Below are 19,918 nucleotides of genomic sequence, written 5' to 3'. Positions count from 1 at the left end.
ATATATATATATGAATATGGAGTGAAGAATATTTCCTTGGAAAACTATGTATAAATTACATAGAGAATTCCTCTGTGTAAAAGCACATGTTAAAGATCGCATTGCAGTTGGATTGCATACGCATGACAATCAGATGCAAATTGGATGCTAGGTGTGAAAAATCGCATTGTTCTGGCATGAACATCGCATGACACTCGTCCGTTTTTTTGGGTCCAGATATCAGAAGGTTTTTTTTCACACATATTGGTATGGACCCTTAGCCCGAGTTCTTCTTTTAAGCTCACTTGTTATCAGGGGAGGACAAGAATATTATATATACATATATATATATATATATATATATATATATATATATATATTTAGCTGTCCAGATAACTCTGCCCTAGTGCAGGTTGTCAGGACTTGTTGGGGGTTGTAGTCTCCCACAGTACTGATCTTTGTGTTTCATAGTGATCAGGATCCCTTGGCTCCAGCAATAACCATCTTAAATTCACATGGCAGAGATCCTGTAACAACGCCCAGGACACTGCATCCTAAACATCCCGCACTATCGGGAACCTTCACAACCAATCGCGATACATTGGATCTGCTGCTTCCCTGGCACAGCCGTGCAGCGCTAACATGCGAGTAACAGGCGAGTTCGGTCAGTGATAGGTCGACATACCACGTGACAGAGCCCGTCTTCTCTTCCCTTAGTTGCAGAAGATGTGACGTCACGTCCGCCCTTCTTCCGTATAGAGGCTTTGATTAGAATAACATCCTGCGGGCAGATCATACAGGGATGTTGTCAGCGCCTCGTCTGCCCTGAATCTCTGGGGGCTGGGGAGCAGGTAAGTGCGGAGCCCAGTGTACCGTCCTGGGGAAGGGTATGGCGGCTACTAGTGATTTTCGGGTGTGTGTATATACACACACACACACACACCTCTAGGTCCAGGGCATGCTGCTCCTTGTAGTGCCACATCCTATTCGCCCATCTATTATAGAGAATACGAAGGGCCTATGATCCATCGCTGTCTTCCCCTCCTGTAGCTGTTTCCTCCCATGGACATTTAGGCGCTGCTTCTTTCTCATTCCCTGGATCTTGGGCTCCGCTCCAATCAGCTGAGAATCGCCCATATAGTAAAATGGGAAACCTTCTCCGATCCCATCGGGATGTTGATGCGGCCACATATCCCCCTAATGGAGGTCAGATGTGTACATCCATCGCTGGTCTCTATGGGATTACACCACTCTAAAGCATCAATGTACTGACATTCATCAGTCACCAGCCTCTGTGTCCGTGCATCACTGACTGGACAAAGACTGGTGGAATTGTAGAGGCGTACAGAGTAAAAATCCAAATCCCCTTACCCCTCCCCCCAAAAAACCCAAACAATTATTTGGTGGGTCACTGTGCCTTGGTCGCAGTCCCAGACAGTCAGATCTCCCAACCTTTAAGAAGAGGTAGAGGGAAATGTGTTTGGACATGAACAAAAATAGAGCCCGTATTGACACTGCTTAGTGTTCGCATCAACTACAATAACTTTTTAATGTCCTCCATACAATTTGATGTGTCACCACGCAGTATGATTCTCACACATAGACCGATGTCCCCCACAGTATATAACTTTCACAGTGCTCCCCACACAGTATGATGCCCCAAAGCTGCCACTCGCAGAGGACCCCCAACCTACTGTCTCCTTCCCCATTCCTGTAGAATGTAAGCCCGCAAGAGCCGAGTCCTCTTCCCTCTGTACCAGCCTATCATTGTTAGCTTACTGTAAGTGATATCTGTATTTTGTATGTAACCCCCTTCTTATGTACAGCACCATGGAATCAATGGCGCTATATAAATAATAATAATCTCAAATATTATGCTTCTACGATTTCATCCAACACAGTACGGTGACAACTCACACACTCTCACTCTGATGCCTCCCAATACAGTATGATGCCCCACATGGTACTCCACACTCACTCCGATGCCACCATAGTTACCCCGCAGTGACACTTATACACTGGGATGCCACCATAGTTCCCCTGCCCTGCATACAACCAGATGCCAACATAGTTCCACCAAACTCTGAGGCCCCCACACATTAAGATGCCACCATAGCTCCCACACACACTATGATGCCCCCACAGTGCCCCTCCTTCCCACACAGAATAGTGCACTGACAAAATAAAAAAACAACAACAAAACCACTACCTACCTAACCCTGTTCGCTGGAGCTGATGGTTACCGGGCCAACCTTTCAATTCAGCTGTATCTGCATCCTTAGGACACAGTTTAAATCAGAACACCAGGGAGGGGGCCCAACTCATGGCCCCTATAGTAACCCAGTGGTCAAAAATATTGGCTTATCTACTGTGTGACATACTAATTAAAGAGATTGTCTGGGACTTTCACATTGATGGCTTATCCTTAGGATAGGTAATCAATGTCACCCCCGCCGATCAGCTGTTCCCGATGTTGGCGGCGGCCAGAACTGCTCAGTTACGGAGTTGCACAGCTTTGTCGATGGAATAGTGGCCACGGCCTTGTACTGCACACACTCCCCATGTTGGTTTGACTAGGTGGTGGATGTCCAGTACACGGCCGCGGCAACTATACAGTCGACAGGGATGTGCTATGCAACTCCGTAACTGGGCTGACATCGGGAACTGCTGACCAGTGGGAGTGCCGGGTGTTGTACCTCCACCGATCAGACACTGAACACTTAGCCTAAGGATAAGACTTAATGTTAAGGTCCAAGACAACCCCTTTAATTCTATTAGTGGCACCAGAAGTGTTTGACTGAGTCGAATGATACTATAAGAATCTTTGTAATTGATGACTGTATTACCTTTGTGTAAGCCGGCAATATGCATAATATAACCCATGACAATTAACCTGCACTTTTACCGAGATATTTCATATTTATTGTACAATTTTTACTGGAAGTATTTTTCATTATCCGCTATACAATCACTGATTCCATGTTGAGAATGAGATCTCCTTGCAGTAGTGAGTTTCCTCCAAGCCCAAGGAACACTTTTACTTGTGTGTGTGCCTATAGACCCTGTTATCATTATGCTGTAAATTTAGGGCAGCCATTCCCTTAAAGGGTTACTCCCATGATATTAGATGAGCCCACCCTCATGCCAGCAGCACCGCTGGGATCGGTCAATCAATCAGAAGCTCCTATCCTCCAGCAACAAGGAAGCCAGGCTAGCTGTGGCTCTGAAAAGCGTAGCAAAAGAATAATTAGAATCTATAGGATTTACCTGATCTATCCTTCTGATACATACTGTACCATCAGCTTTTAGAATAAAGGAGCTTAAAGCTCTAGGCGTACAATCGTAGCACCACACAAACATCTGACACTTTCTAACACATGGGCCTTACAAAGTCTCTGTAGTGCTGAAGGGTACCTGATTATTAGGTTTTAAAGCTCACCTGTCAGCAGGATTGTGCTTAGTAAACTACATACAATGTCTGGTGGGCGACATTACACTGACTAAAATGATACCTTGGTGGATGAAATCCATCCTGTGGTTCTTGTGTAATCTTTACTTTAAGTTTGGAGATAATGATATGCCCATGCTTTGGGGGGGGGGGGCGCTCTATCTGGTGCTTTGCTTACAAATTCATCTGTATGCTGTTATGACATGTCACTGTGCCTTCACTGACCTGCCTCCTATTTTACATAATGCATCTAGTAGTGCAGGGCTAGGTAAATTAGGAGGCAGGTCAGTAAAGGCACAGTGAGCTGTCATAAAAGCATACAGATGAATATGTAAGCAGAGCACCAGATAGAGAGGCCACCCCGGAGCACGAGCATATCATTATCTCCAAACAAAGTAAAGATTACACAACAACCTCAGGACTGATTTCATCAAGCAAGGTATCATTTTAATCCATGTAATGTCGCCCACCTGACAGTGTATGTAGTTTACTGAGCACAATCCTGCTGACAGGTGCGCTTTAAGTAAAGATGACCAAGAAGACTTGCAGGACCCTGTCCAGCTCTATTTCGGTACTCCGTGGCTTCCAGACCAGAGCCACGTGAACTACTTCCTACTTGCTAGAATCCCAAGCTCCTCTTCTGATTGGAAGGCCTGTTGTGACACAGCGCATGCATGACATCACGCCGAGCGTACTAATCAGAAGAGTCGCTGAGGATTCTGCCACCCAGGAGGTGTAGTGCAGGGCTTTGGTCCGGTGGCCACTGGGACAGGATCCTGCAAATCTTTTTAATTTTCTGTAGTTTTTAAGTAATATTGCTAATAAGTATTGATTCAGTTTGTCTCATTCATTTGGGTGTACTATCTTTCCAAAATTGCTCAGGAAAATGGAGACTTCTAAATCCTCCACAATGCAAGTGAGCTTTGTATGTCAGCGATGCAGCCAGCCATTAAAGCTAGACACCTCCTTCAAGATCCTGGATAAAGTCACCATGCAGGAGCTTACAGGTGGGTCACTTGGTCTTTGGCCGGGGAAATGGTCCGCTGCTTGTCTGTTCACATCTGTGTGGGAGACTCTGATGCAGATTCTTCTAAAAATACTGGACAATATAACCCAGCATTTTGCATTGTTTTGGCCATTAACGTGTTGGATACTTAGAGGGAAACCCAACAGACCCCTTTATAGATCAGTAGGGTCGATTGTGGTGTTTTTTCTTTCTTTTTTTTCTCATTGGATGTTGGGTCCACTGTTTTCATTGAAGCTATTGTCATGCCTACCCCATTTATTGCTTGTATAGCTGTAAAGTATGTACGTTATTCCCATAGACAATGAATGGTGGTACACCTGGGCGATCATCTGTCCATTCAAATGGGGAACTGAAGCGCCCTATTCTTGGGATTGGTAGAAATCCTTGGCATAGCTGATGTGTGGGTATAGTGGGCCAATCTATCAGTTCTGCTGTGACTTCCATGAGACACACAACGTGAACTGAATCCAGCATTTTTTTTTTTTTTTATTTCCATGCTGGAGTGGTGCCCCTAATCCAAGTCCTCAGACCCTAGTAATATTCTAACCAGTCACCATCTTCAGCTCTTCCCAGTGCTACTCTGGTTCTGCGGCGCCATCTTGTGACTGCAACTTCTGGCTGACCGGAAGTCGGAGGTAACAGACACAAGCTCTCAATGTAAGTCTATGAGAGCCTCGCACTGGCCTCATTCTGGCTCTCAGACTTAGGGCTCATACCCATATGTGTGAAAAAAAACGTTCCGATATCTGGACCGAAAATGACGAGTGTCATGCGACTTTCATGAGAGGAAAATGCGATTTTTCACACTTAGCATCCGTATGCAATGCTTTTTTTTTTTTCTCTGGAACTATTATTCTGCAATCATTTACAGGACCATTTACAGTGTTCTGTGCTACAGAATGGTAAAGTATCTGTAAAAATCGGATTGCATATGGATGGTTCGTGTGCCGTCCTTTTTTTTTTTGCACCCTTTGACTTGCATTGGCGAGTCTTGTCCGAGATGCACGGCAAATCGCAGCATGCTGATTTTAGCTGAGAAAAAAAAATCACAGATGAGATGTAACCCATTGAATAACATTGGTCAGAGTCCAATCCGATATATATATCTTTTTTATTGGATTGCACTTGTCCGTTTTTCTCTCAGATGAGTATGAGCCCTTACATTGAGAAATGACCTCCTGGCTCGCCCAGCAAACACTGGAGAGATCCAGCAGATCACAACCTGCAGAAGACGACCGGAGCGGCGCTGATAAAAGAAGATGGCGGCTGATGAGTAAATTACAAGGGGCAGGGAACTTAGTTAGATTAGTTGCACCACTCTAGCGGTAAAATAAAAAAACAAAAGACCGCTGGAGTGGTGCTTTTAATACTGAACCGTCCATATTCCATTTCAGCCCCACTGGTGTCAACGGCTGCAGTGAAGCCAGGGGAAACTCAAGAAGAGGAGGGAACTACTGAGGTAACAAAATCCCATTTATTTCTAGCACTTAGGTGGTTATTATGAGCTTACAAAAAATGATATAAGTGTATAAAGTGATTTCTTCTCGCAGCATTATCATGGCATCCTAGAGGAACTTTAAGAGTATTCTGCAATGTTACCATTAAATCTAAGCTGACTACTTTACTATTTGTTTTTAAAGATTAGAAATGATGTATTCTTTTCCTAGGAAACCTTTGTAGAAAACAGACCAGATGGAGTATCCAGAAGATTAATCCCACCTGCCAGGTACCGTCGTCTGGTGCACATTATTCATAGAAAATGAAAGGGTTAATTCCAGGGACATCTAGCTACCTATCTTAAAGAGACTGTGGGCTGAGTAAATGAAGGAAGCTTGTTGTGTTGGGTAGGCCTCATGGCTTCCAGCTTCACATGTAGACTGAAGTTTCCCTTTTTTTTTTTTTCATGAATTTCCACTGGAGGATTGGTGGTCTTCGGAGTCCGCTAGCAGAGAGTAAAGGCCCTCTAATATGGATCGATGATTGACAGCGAGCATTCTAAGGAACACTTTTTTTTTTTTCTTCCAATCGTTGCCAATGTAAACGTGCCAGCGAGCGGCTGACAAATGAGCAAAATGATTCTGCCACCAGCTGGAATGCAAACTGTAGACATTACAGATTTTACATTCAAGAGTATTGCTGCCAGTGTATCTACCAGTGTTTAAAGGGGTTGTGTGGCCTTAGGCTACAAGTCTGCAGTCACTCCGTGACTTTAGACTTGTGAATCCTCACATAATGCGCACTTGGAGTAGTCTCAGGTGCTGGCGCTGGGAGCGGGCGGTCAGGTGACTGCAAGTATGCGATTTGTATGCTTCCAGCCACATTCCGACTAGACTTCTCTGGTCTCGCTCAGTACACTTGCATTAAAGGGGTTTTCCCACCAAGAAAAGTTCATTTTAAAAATTGTCTGTATCTGACCGTGTACGGAACACACCACATCTCCTGGGCAGGGGAGGAAGCAAAAGACAATACAGATATTACAGCAGGGGATCGTAGAGGATTCATTTTGTGAGGTAAAATATTGTTTAAAAACAGGCAGTGAAATATGTTACCTCACAAAATGAATCCTCTGCGATCCCCTGCTGTAGTGTCTGTATACTCTTTTGCTTCCTCCCCTGCCCAGGAGATGTGGTATGCTCCGTACACGGTCAGACATAGAGAATTTTTAAAATGAACTTTTGTTTGTGGGAAAACCCCCTTTAAGTGAGGTCGCGCATGTATATTCGGCACTTGAATGCATGTATGCAGTCCACATACTTGCGGTCACGCTCCTGGTGCCAGCATCGGAGAATCCTCACAGTGCGCAATGTGAGGATTCACAAGTCTGCAGTCACATAGGCTACAAGTGTGCAGTCACTCTAAGATTGGACAACCCCTTTTAAGGAACACCAAGGCCATGTTTTTTTTTTTGGTTTTTTTTGCTTTCATTTTGTAAGTGTCTGCACCCAAATACACAATAGCAATCTGCATTGCATCTCTTGCTGATTTTTTTTTTTTTCTTTTCTTTTTCTTTTTTTTCCCCATGCGCTGTTTAGTGCAGAAGTCTGTAGGTAAAAAACCCCGCACAGTTGAACAGCGTCTTTAAACACGGAGCAGGCACGAGATTTATGAATGAAATCTCATCCACTTTGAATAAAATGTGACATTTACGCTCTGTGGGAACATGGACTAAGACTTAGTGCTTCAGATATTGTGAAATAAACCATAGACCTGTCCATACAATGATCATGAAGTGGACGGGCCAAGTATCGCCATGTGTACGGAGCTGTTCGTGGTTTCTGGAGAGCAGTTTCCTACTACAGATTTCTTTTAAATCTAAAGATCCTATCGCAAAGGAGATATAAAACATTTCCGAACTTCCCTTAGGAAACATCTCACTTGTATTCGGATATGTTTGCATTTTGTTATGAAAACAGACATGCTGGAGCCCTGGTCTCTGGGATAGTTTGTACTGTGCGCATTAGAATTGACATTGCCCATACTTACTGTTTCCCAGCTGTTTGGCTGTCACAGTAGAAATATAGGAAGGTGTAACCGCCATTGCTGTGATGTGGAAGTGGGGCGGCCAAATGCAGTCAGCTTGTATTGTTAAAGGGTTTCCCACATTAAAGAAAGTGGACCCCAAACGATCCTCTGTATGTCTACATTAAAAAACAGAGCTGGTGCTCGCACTCACAGACTCTAGTGCCAGCTCCCTGCCACTGCTTGGGTCTTGGTGTTCTGGCTCTAGCATTGATGCCATGTTGACAACGCGCATTACCGCTGCAGCCAATTATTGACCTTTACAGCTGTGCCAAGGTACATGGCACAAGCCGCGGAGCTCAGTGATTGGCTGCAACAGTGATGCATACTGTCGACTTGATGTTACTGCTTCAGCCAATCACTGAGCTCAACAGGCTTAGTCGAGGTAGTCTGCACAAGCCGCTGAGCTCATTGATTGGCTGCAGCACTAATATCAGGTTGACAGTACGCGTTATCACTGCAGCCAAAATACTGAGACCCAAGTAGTGGTGGGGAGCCGGCACTGGACCCGCGGAAGGTGAGTGCATGGTGTTTGTTATTTTAGGTATGTAAGAGCAGTTGGTGTTCAATTTCCTTACAGTGGAAAACCCTTTTTAGTTTTCATACTAGACGTACCTTTTTCTTTTAGGATGATGTCCACAGAGAGTGCAAACAGCTTTACCCTGATAGGAGAAGCATCTGATGGTGGCACCATGGAGAACCTAAGTAGAAGACTCAAGGTAGAGCTCATCCATTTAACTTCTTGCCGGCACTAAAAAGGTTTTATGTAGAAACGCAGCCTTCCCGCTGATCCTGACAACTGGGGGCCCAAAGTCCGCTGTGTGAATGAAGCATTATGAACATGTGCAAACTCTGCTCTATTTAACGGTCTGTAATGCATATAAGCAGTTAATATTTCCACACGCTCTCTAAGACCTAATTAGCCTGCGATCATTTATGACCTGTTCTGTGGTGACAAGGACACGACTGCTAATGTACCTGTCCTATAAACGGTTACAAAAGAAAAAGACCCCCAGAAAGGAGGTGAGTTGCAGACTTTAGACTAATTTATACTGAATGGCTACATTGGGGCAACCAACATAGAGCAGGAACTTTGTGAACCCGTCCTTACTATGGCAGGTATGAAATGATAGTTACCCTTAACAGAAGCTGCAAAGAATTGTATCCAGTCTGAGCAAAATAAATCTGCTGCAGCAAACTCCGGTATGTACATGATTGCTGCCTCTGAATGGAAACGCGTGTGTTCTCATTCACTGACAGTAATATCTGGAAAATGGTGTGAAATTAACACAAAAAGGAAATTAGAAAGTTATAGAACGTATCAATGATACGCTGATTAAATAAACCAGAACTCCTCTTTAATTGCAACTCCTAATGAGGAAAGTATATATTCTTCTGAAATGTGCAGTGTTCTCTTGTGTGTTCCAGGTGACAGGAGATCTCTTTGACATCATGTCAGGTCAGACAGATGTGGACCACCCTCTTTGTGAGGAGTGTACAGACACCCTCCTGGATCAGCTTGATACCCAGCTGAACATCACAGAGAATGAGTGCCAGAATTACAAGTATGTGGCATGGATCAGTGTGTTTTATAGCAAATATGACCCAGAAGATACTTGTGGTACCAAAGAATACCAGGCTTTGTAGTGACATCACTTTCATCTGAGACAGTAATTCTTAAAGGGGCTGAACAGACACAACATGGCAGATCAGATCAAGCAGAAGAGTATTCCTGCACAACCCTGTTAAGTGGAAAAATATTATCTATTTTTGGTTGAAACCTTGATTTAGCTTCGCATGTGGCCTTTGGAAAAGGCATTACTGCGACTCGCAGTTCATAAATGGGTAAAATCGAAAAGTGCTTGTAAAAACAAGCAACTTAGCAATTTACCTCTTATTAAAAATCCTCTTTGCTCTCAAGAACCTAGGAACTTTTCCTTCTCTAATGTACAGCAGGCAGCCACCTTGCATTCCCAGCGTGGTCTCTTAGAGCCTGTTCGCGCAGCCTAGGTATGATTTACAGCCTGCCTGTTCTCCTGCACTTTTCCCATGCAGCCTAAGCAAAGCTGTCATTGCTTGCAGCATGGGATAGGACACAATTTGGACCAGCGGCTTTATCATGTCCGCAACTGGGAGTCTTCAGAAGCGCACAGTCCCGGCAAAGCAGGGAGCTGGAGGCCGGGATAGGTGCACTCCTGAAGATTCAACTTGGAAAAAAACCTTTTAGGATGTGATTATCACAAGTCTGTCGTCTTCCTGGGGCCCTGTCATCTTCCATTCACCTGCATACACTAAAGATTCTGCTGCCTATACCTGAAAAATTTCAGCTCATGCACAGAAAAAGACTGAGGATTGGTCCCGTTAGTAAATCACATGACTTCCACCATCTTGATTGCTGTGCATGCTTGTTTATATTGCTGATTGCCCAGATCAGTATGCAGATTAGGACTAGAAAGTGGCCAATCCCTTTTAAAGGGAATCTGTCACCAAGTTTTTGCCACCTAATCTAAGAGCGGTATAATGTATAGACAGAGGCCCTGATTCCAGGGTTGTATCACTTACTGAGCTGCATGCTGTTGTTTTGATAAAATCGCTGTTTTATCAGCAAGAGATAATCACTAGGTGATTAGTAAACCTGCTTCTATGTAGTCTCCCACATTCATCAGCTCTGTATAGCCCCGACCACTGACTGTCAGTTTTCTGCCTATGCACAGTGTACACAGAAAGCTGGCAATCAGTGGTGTAGGCTGGGTTATACAGAGCTCGGCATTCAGAGAACTAGTAGATCTGCAGCAAATAAAATAGTGATTTTTACCAAAACTGCAGAAAGCAGCCCTTTAAATGACATATCACTGGAATCGGGGTCTATGCCTCTACATCATGCTGCTCTGAGATGTGGTAGCAAAAACCTGGTGACAGATTCCGTTTCAGATTTCTATCTTGGGAGCTGTCCATAATTTTTCATTGATCATGTCCGTTTCTTATAGACGTTGCCTTGAAATCCTTGAGAAAATGAATGATGATGACAAAGAAAAACTGGAAGCCAAGCTGAAGGAGCTCGCAGAGGATGAAGAAAGACTGATTCAGGAGCTAGAGGAGGTTGAGAGAAACCGAGAGCAAGTGGCTAAAGACATTGAAAAAGTGCAAAAAGAAGCCGATATGCTGGAGAAGGAGGAGGCGCAGTGAGTATCTGTGAAGGACCCATGGAGGGAGGCCTTTTGCATATGTGTCCAAATTAATAATACCACTGCATTATATGCTTATTTTAAAGGGAACCTGTTACCAGAAAAAAAAAAGAAGCTATTAACCTGCAGATATGGGATTAATAGCATTACCCTGCCCGGCGCCTGCACGTGTAGGCGCCGGGCAGGTTAATAAAGCTATTAACCTGCATATTAACCCCACATCTGCAGGTTAATAGCATTTTTCTGGTAAGATGTTCCCTTGAAGTAATTTCATCATTATGCAAATGCGCGGCCACCTCTACCCTGATAGCTTTCGCCAGACCCCAGCCCTGTAGACACAGTTGGGACCCGCATCAATCAGATGTTTTTAGCAAATCCTCAGGCTATATCAAACATGAATAAAATGGGAATACCCCCTTTTAATTGGTACTGTTTCTTTACAACAAAGGTACCAAAAAGAGTACTGTGAGTTCAAGCGTCAACAGTTAGACCTGGATGATGAGTTGAAGAGTGTGGACAATCAGATGAGATATGCTCAGAGTCAGCTTGACAAACTCAAGAAGACTAATGTCTTTAATGCCACCTTCCACATATGGTAAGTCTATATACTAGAATACTTCTGCTGTATACTTGTACTTATTAGTAATGCTAATTGGATATATGAACCAGAAAACTCGCTTTTAGAGTTGCTCTAAAAATATAAGCAGTATATTGTGGCAATCTTAGGCCTTGGCCCCACTATAAGTATTCGGTCAGTATTTTTTCTCAGGAGCGGGAGCCAAAACCAGACAAGGAACAATCAGAGAAAAGGTAGAATAGAAACAAGTCATCAATTCTGCATTTATCACCCACTCCTGGTTTTGGCTCCCACTCCAGAGAAATAATACTGACCGAATACTGATAGTGGGGCCGTGGCCTAAAAGGGGAGCTGCAGGAAGATAAAAATTTCAATACATATTCTGTCTAAAACTATAAAGGCGAGTGTCCCTCATCCTGTTCTTATGATGCCTCGTGTGATTTTACTGCTTGTCACTGTGACCTCAGGTAACACTGTTTCTGCTCCTGAATGCTCTCCCTCCCTTCTGGCGCTCTTTCTCAGATCAGGGGCATGGCTAGCTTCTTAGGCTAGCCAGCCCCCTGACCAAGCCTTTTCTCTTCAGTCTCAGATCGGGGGGCATGACTTGCATCTTGCTCCTTTTGTAAGTCATACCCCTGACAAATGCTCATAACTGGCTGTCAGTGGGTTTGCTTTCACCTCTTCCCCCTACCTGCTATAATGCCATGCTTATGTGTCACATAAGAGCTGAGAAGTGGCCTAGACTGAGTCATGGGTATGCATAATGTGTGATGACGTGGCTCGTTCTACGTCACCTTTTATAGCTTGTATGTGACCTGCTAAGCAGTGCAGTGTTAAAGCTGGAGTATCGGGGAGAGAGCAAAGGCAGTATAGTACTGGGTATAGGGGGAGGAGGACATCAATCCAGCACATAGACTGTGATAACTCTTGGTCAGGGGCTGGCTTGCATATAAGGAGTAAGACACAAGCCATGCCCCTTGATCTGTGACGTAGTGTCCCAGAATAGAGGGGGAGCAATCAGGAGCAGCATTACTGTTGTGAGGTGACAGTTATGAGTAATAGTAAAATCACATGAAGTGGCATATAAGAATAGGAAGACGATATGAGACCTTATAGTTTTAACCACTGGATTAAAATCTATTTAGATCTCCCCGGAGTACCCCTCTAAGGCCCATTTTAGATTTGGCCGATCAGAGAATGAATGTTAGTAGGGATGCTGGTTACTGATTATTTGGCCTTTTTTCCTCTGATGGGTCAAATTAATTTTAAGCTTGATAAAAAATCATTGATTTTGGCAGCGCATCGTTTTGTGTAAACAAGACAAAAAATAGGATTGGTGTGTGTGCGCGTATAAGACATCTATTACCAATCGTTATGTGCGCACAGAATGTTATTAACCAACCACTGATGGACTTGCATGTGGCCAATAGGCGGGCTTTTAATGGCCATGGCCGGCTCTTTCAAAAGTGCCCTTAGTCTCCTCTCACAAATCCTTCTTATAATAGGCATAGTGGACAGTTTGGCACCATCAACAATTTCCGGCTTGGTCGACTACCAAGTGTTCCTGTGGAGTGGAACGAGATAAACGCAGCTTGGGGTCAAACCGTGTTACTTCTCCATGCCTTGGCTAACAAGATGGGGCTAGAGTTCCAGAGGTAAGTACAGTACACAATACTGTTTCCTAGAAGTAGAGGTTTAGTAATAGCGCCCTTCTCCAGAGCGGGAGGTACTCAATACAGCAGTGCTCTAGAATGGGGACCTAATAGGAAATGTGGATGGGTGTATTGTAATTGGATAACACATTTAAATAACAGTAGCACTATTTTGTAAAAATTGCCGTGGATTTAATGTAGATGTCATTCTGTTATTTGGCAATGTTTTGTTATGCCATGACTAATTTCCCTAATTTAGATATCGTTTGGTGCCATTTGGAAACCATTCTTATTTGGAGTCCCTCACAGACAAGTCCAAGGTAATCCTAAAATGACATGCAAATGTATAGAAATTAAAATCTTCACAAAGCATATACTGAGTATGCACTAGGATATTATTAATTATTATTATAGCGCCATTTATTCCATGGCGCTTTACATGTGAAAATGGGTGTGTGTATATATAATAAAAAAACAAAACAAGTACAATAATCTTAAACAATATAAGTCACCGACTGGTACAGGAGAGGAGAGGACCCTACCCGCGAGGGCTCAGTCTACATGGGATGTGCGGGTAGAGCTGGTCGTGCAGCGGTATGGTGGAGCGATGGTTAATGCAGGTTGTAGGCTTGTCGGAAGAGGTGGGGATTTGAAGGTTTCCATGGTAGGCGAGAGTCTGATATGTTGGGGTAGAGAGCTCCAGTATAGGGGGGGGATGCACGGGAGAAATCTTGTATGCGATTGTGGGAAGAGGACATAAGAGGGTAGTAGAGCAGGAGATCTTGTGTAGATCGGTGGCTGCGTGCAGGTAAGTACCGGGAGATTAGGTCACAGATATATGGAGGAGACAGGTTGTGGATGGCTTTCTACAAGGTTAGGGTTTTGAACTGGAGTCTCTGGGCAATGGGGAGCCAGTGAAAGGATTGACAGATGGGGGAGGCCTAGGAATAGCGGGGGGGTGGGGGAACGACGACAGGTGGATTAGTCGGGCAGCTGAGTTTAGGATAGAATGGAGGAATGCTAGCGTGTTAAAGGGGAGGCCACAGAGCAGGAGGTTGCAGTAGTCAAGGCAGGAGATGATGAGGGCATGGACTAAGGTTTTTGTAGATTCTTGATTAAGGAATGTGCGGATCCGGGAGATATTTTTAAGTTGGAGTCAACAGGAAGTGGAAAGTGCTTGGATATGGCATTTGAAGGAGAGATTAGAGTTAAGTGTCACCCCGAGGTAGCGAGCTTGTGGGACTGGGTAGAGTGAGCAGCCATTGACTTTGATAGGTTTATTGGAGGGTGTAGGGGGGGAGAAGATGAATTCTGTTTTGTCTATCTTAAGTCTTAGAAATCTAGCAGAGAAAGGGGGATAACACATTTGCCTCTCAGCATTTTGTCAGGCACTGTCTGTTTTGTTACACCATTCATTGATAATGCATTCTGTATGATGGAGTTAAGCATAAAGATTCCCTGAACCCAGGTTCAGCGATTTTGACCGTAGCCCTTAGCCATCAGACCAGAGACCTGTGAACTTCCTACATCCTGGCGACATCCACTGCGCCTCTTCTGATAATTGGGCCCAGCACAACATAAATGTTGCGTTGCACGCATGGCGCAGTGCCAGGCTAACTAATCAGAAAGCGTGTTGGGGATGCTGGCAGGTATGGGAAAGGCATCTGTTATGGTGACCACAGACTGCTGTCTTGGCCGCAAGACAATTGTCCAACATATCTTTTTGCTTAACCCTTGGACATGACTTTTTTTTTTTCCCTTAGGAGCTTCCCCTCTACTGTTCCGGAGGCTTAAGGTTCTTCTGGGATAATAAGTTTGACCATGCAATGGTGGCCTTCCTGGATTGCGTGCAGCAATTTAAGGAAGAAGTGGAAAGAGGGGACACTGGATTCTGCCTCCCTTATAGGTCAGTGACATGATATACACAAATCTGAATATAGTATATAGACTGGTAAAACGCTGCTCTTCTGATGTACCAGGTCTATCCTTGACAGTGCTGTGATTATGGACACACAGTACCGATAAAGAGGGTAATATAAAGATGCATTAAATAATATGGAGTACATGCTACCACCATTGTCTAAGTGTCCTGTTGTCACTTTTTGTTTTTCTTTTGACACTTTTCCGTTGAGGTTATGGTTTTATCTGCTACAAAGATGGTTCCCGCGGTACTTTATTGTGCATAAACATGATTGAGGGGGGGGGGGGGCAATAAAATAGTTTGTCAATAAATATACACTGCTCAAAAAAATAAAGGGAACACTTAAACAACAGAATATAACTCCAAGTAAATCAAACTTCTGTGAAATCAAACTGTCCACTTAGGAAGCAACACTGATTGACAATCAATTTCACATGCTGTTGTGCAAATGGAATAGACAATAGATGGAAATTATTGGCAATTATCAAGACACCCTCGATAGAGGAGCAGTTCTGCAGGTGGGGACCACAGCCCCAATCTCAGTACCAATGCTTTCTGGCTGATGTTTTGGTCACTTTTGAATGTTGGTTGTGCTTTCACACTCGTGGTAGCATGAGACAGACTCTACAACCCACAGAAGTTGCTCAGGTAGTGCAGCTCATCCAGGATGGCACATCAATGCGAGCTGTGGCAAGAAGGTTTGCTGTGTCTGTCAGCGTAGTGTCCAGAGGCTGGATGCGCTACCAGGAGACAGGCCAGTACACCAGGAGACGTGGAGGGGGCCGTAGGAGGGCAACAACCCAGCAGCAGGACCGCTTCCTCTACCTTTGTGCAAGGACGAACAGGAGGAGCACTGCCAGAACCCTGCAAAATGACCTCCAGCAGGCCACAAATGTGCATGTGTCTGCACAAACGGTTAGAAACCGACTCCATGAGGGTGGTATGAGGGCCCGACGTCCACAGATGGGGGTTATGCTCACAGCCCAACACCGTGCAGGACGCTTGGCATTTGCCACAGAACACCAGGATTAGCAAAGTCTCCACTGGCGCCCTGTGCTCTTCACAGATGAAAGCAGGGTCACACTGAGCACATGTGACAGACGTGACAGAGTCTGGAGATGCCATGGAGAGCGATCTGCTGCCTGCAACATCCTTCAGCATGACCGGTTTGACGGTGGGTCAGTAATGGTGTGGGGTGGCATTTCTTTGGAGGGCCGCACAACCCTCCATGTGCTTGCCAGAGGTAGCCTGACTGCCATTAGGTACTGAGATGAGATCCTCAGACCCCTTGTGAGACGATATGCTAGTGCGGTTGGCCCTGGGTTCCTCCTAATGCAGGACAATGCCAGACCTCATGTGGCTGGAGTGTGTCAGCAGTTCCTGCAAGATGAAGGAATTGAAGCTATGGACTGGCCCGCCCGTTCCCCAGACCTGAATCCGATTGAGCACATCTGGGACATCGCGTCTCGCTCCTTCCACCGACGTCACGTTGCACCACAGACTGTCCAGGAGTTGGCGGATGCTTTAGTCCAGGTCTGGGAGGAGATCCCACAGGAGACCATCCGCAACCTCATCAGGAGCATGCCCAGGCGTTGTAGGGAGGTCATACAGGCACGTGGAGGCCACACACAATACTGAGCCTCATTTTGACTTGTTTTAAGGACATTACATCAAAGGTGGATCAGCCTGTAGTGTGTTTTTCCACTTTAATTTTGGGGGTGACTCCAAATCCAGGCCTCCATTGGTCAATAAATTTGATTTCCATTGATTATTTGTGTGATTTTGTTGTCAGCACATTCAACTTTGTACAGAACAAAGTATTCAATGAGAATATTTCATTCATTCAGATCTAGGATGTGTTATTTGAGTGTTCCCTTTATTTTTTGAGCAGTGCACATTGATGTCATATCCTGAGACTAGGTAACCCTGGGTATGATCAGTATGGCTCTGACACAACAGCTCATCCATATGTACGGCTCAAAGTGGTTCTGCAGCTCCATTCACAGCTCCTTCTTTCTGCTGTTTGGTGGAGGTCCTGCGGGTCAGACTATCAATGATTACACATATATGGCCTTTCTTAAAAAATAAATGATCCATGCATATTCTTAGTAACCCTTTTTATAACCACCATGTTTCCAATACCCATAAAAAGGGATATGAATAGCCATTACAAGCTATCTTTTTTTTATCTTTAACAATAATTGGATTATTTATTCACAGTATGTCTTGAATACTTTTATATATTTTTCCAGGATGGATGTTGAGAAGGGTAAAATTGAGGACACTGGAGGCAATGGTGGCTCCTACTCCATCAAGACACAATTCAACTCTGAGGAACAGTGGACCAAGGCCCTAAAATTCATGCTGACCAATCTGAAGTGGGGGCTGGCTTGGGTCTCTTCTCAGTTTTATAACAAGTGAGATCAGGGCGCTGAAGTACAGTTTACATTTCACTGATGTCTATCATCATAAGCGCGAAGGAAGACTGCTCTTGTAATGCCGCTATGTATAACCCTTTCACTGCCTGAGGCTGGCTCCTTTGGCACTGGGAGATGCACAGCAGTATTTATTCCCTCTGATGTCAAAGCAGTGACTTGGTGGTCAGAGAAGTATTCTTGCACCTCTGGATTGGTGGAGGCCTGGAAATTGTATTTGGATTGTCAATGCTATAAAAAATATATAATACCTTTTTTTCCCAAGACCTTTAGAAAATTGTATAGAAATTAAAGGGTATATATTGCTACTTTTAGTTATAAAATACTTTTGTCTCCGTAGTCAAGAGACCTGTATAGGAAGATTTGTTTACTCTTCTGCCAAACTGGAGGGGACAAAAGAGCCACACCATGTCCCTGTATATTTGCACCCCAAGCAATAGGAGTCGCTTCATTCAAATAATGGACTCATAACGTAGTATTACAATAGTTGTTTGAAAAATATAATTTAAAAAATATATAAAAATATTTGTAATGTATATTTCCAGCATCTGTGCACTGATAAAATAAAACACTGAAATAAAGACTATTTTGTAATCCTCACCCTTAATACTCTATTACTGATTCAATCTCTACTTGTGTATGGATACTGGCCACACACTGCATCCAGAAGCCGCCCATGGCTCCGTTGCCCTGGCAAGCTGTTAGAGGTTGACATCCTTAGCATAGATCATCAATGTCTGATCAGTCGGGTCCGACACCCGGCACGCTCACCAATCAGCTGTTCTCTGTGTCGGTGGCTGGAACCTCTCAATTGTGGAGCTGCTCCATCTTCTAAGAGTGGCTGCGGCAGGGTACTGCACATCCACCTCCTATTGATTTTGAATGGAGGCGGATGTGCAGTACCCTGCTGTGGCCACTACCAGAAGACTCAGCAGCTCAACAGTTTCGGCCGTTACTGAGAATAGCTGATTGGCGGGGGTGCCGGGTGTCGGACATTGATGACCTATCCTAAAGATAGGTCCTCAATGATAAAGTAGTGGAAAACCTCTTTAATATGCCATGTTAGAGGAGGCATAGATCGTGTGGCAGCATCATCCAGTTGGCGTAGCAGTAGATAAGGAAGAGGACTATGTGGTTCTGCTGTTTCTTGGGCTGCATCTGGGTTGAATGCTACAACAAAATCTTATATAATGGGGCTATAGACTGGTGGCATCTGATGTAGTGTTGCCTACCACTGATCTGGACAGTTCTTGTTTCACCTGGGCTGAATTCATGGAGGCTTACTTTTTGTTTTCTGATGGACAGTGCTGTGCCACTTTTTTTCTTAAACCAAATAAAGTTTGAGGAGATCTAAAGTATCGGATACAGGCAATGCCACTTTTTAAACAGGGTTTGCCAGGCAGCAACTGTGACTGTATCCTGCCGAATGCCAACAGTCTGTAATACACACAGTTAGAATTCAAGTAGTCATCACTCGACGCTTTATATGCTGCTTGCATGTTTGCGGTCACGCGCTGAGTAGCTTGTCGTCCTCTTCTCTCAATGGAACATTGAAAGAAGCAAGAAAAGACACTGGTCGGAACAAGATGACCACTCGAGCTGGCAAGCAGAGAAAAACTGAGCTGGACCCTGGAGAAAGCGGCGATAGGAGAGTATATTAATACTCTGATTACACACACACACACGTGTATAACATATATACTGGGCTGTGACGTGCGGGGAAACTCCGCCCACAGCCCATCAATCGGCGAGGAGCGCGTCACTGAGTCACGCCCGGCTGCAGCCGGAACTTGACGTGACATCAACCGATGCCAGAACTGGCTTCAGCCAGGAGTCACGTGATGCCTGTGAGCTGTCAGCAATTGCGCCGCTCACAGGCAAGAAGCGCAGCAGAAGGCATTTACAAAAATACTTGCCTCCACCGTTTAAATACATTGGGTCATTTTATATAGTAGTGGACAACCTCGTTAACAAATGGCAGTTAACAAGAACAGTGGAGGTCAAGATAAGGTCTGGAAGACCAGGCAAAGTTTCAGTGAGAGCTACTCATAGGATTGCTAGAGAGACAAATCAGAACCCCCGCTTGACTGCAAAAGACCTTCAGAAAAATTTAGACTCTGGAGTTGTGTTACATTGTTCTACAGTTCGGAAACACCTGCACAAATATGGCCTTCA

At 44.5% G+C, this 19,918-nt stretch overlaps 1 protein-coding gene across 1 annotated transcript; it reads left to right on the top strand.

The window, feature by feature from the left end:
• Positions 1-820: 820 nt before the first annotated feature.
• BECN1 (beclin 1) lies at positions 821-18,303 on the top strand. Its single transcript, XM_073683604.1, has 12 exons — positions 821-830; positions 4,310-4,434; positions 5,849-5,913; positions 6,122-6,180; positions 8,602-8,692; positions 9,402-9,538; positions 10,961-11,155; positions 11,607-11,753; positions 13,241-13,390; positions 13,647-13,707; positions 15,151-15,293; positions 17,561-18,303. Exons 2-12 carry the CDS (start codon positions 4,314-4,316, stop codon positions 17,727-17,729), a joined length of 1,338 nt encoding a protein of 445 aa, XP_073539705.1. The 5' UTR covers positions 821-830; positions 4,310-4,313; the 3' UTR covers positions 17,730-18,303.
• Positions 18,304-19,918: the final 1,615 nt, after the last annotated feature.

The sequence above is a fragment of the Phyllobates terribilis genome, unplaced genomic scaffold, assembly GCF_046119375.1.
Source record: "Phyllobates terribilis strain yellow unplaced genomic scaffold, ASM4611937v1 Scaffold_5__5_contigs__length_657084704, whole genome shotgun sequence".
NCBI classification, from domain to species: Eukaryota; Metazoa; Chordata; class Amphibia; order Anura; family Dendrobatidae; genus Phyllobates; species Phyllobates terribilis.
This window is presented reverse-complemented; position numbering and strand designations above follow the sequence as displayed.

Coding starts and splice junctions, on each gene's coding strand:
- BECN1 (XM_073683604.1), top strand. CDS start 4,314: ATGGAGACTTCTAAATCCTCCACAATGCAAGTGAGCTTTGTATGTCAG. Junction 6,181..8,601: donor AGATTAATCCCACCTGCCAG/GTACCGTCGTCT, acceptor TTTTTCTTTTAG/GATGATGTCCACAGAGAGTG. Junction 9,539..10,960: donor AATGAGTGCCAGAATTACAA/GTATGTGGCATG, acceptor CGTTTCTTATAG/ACGTTGCCTTGAAATCCTTG.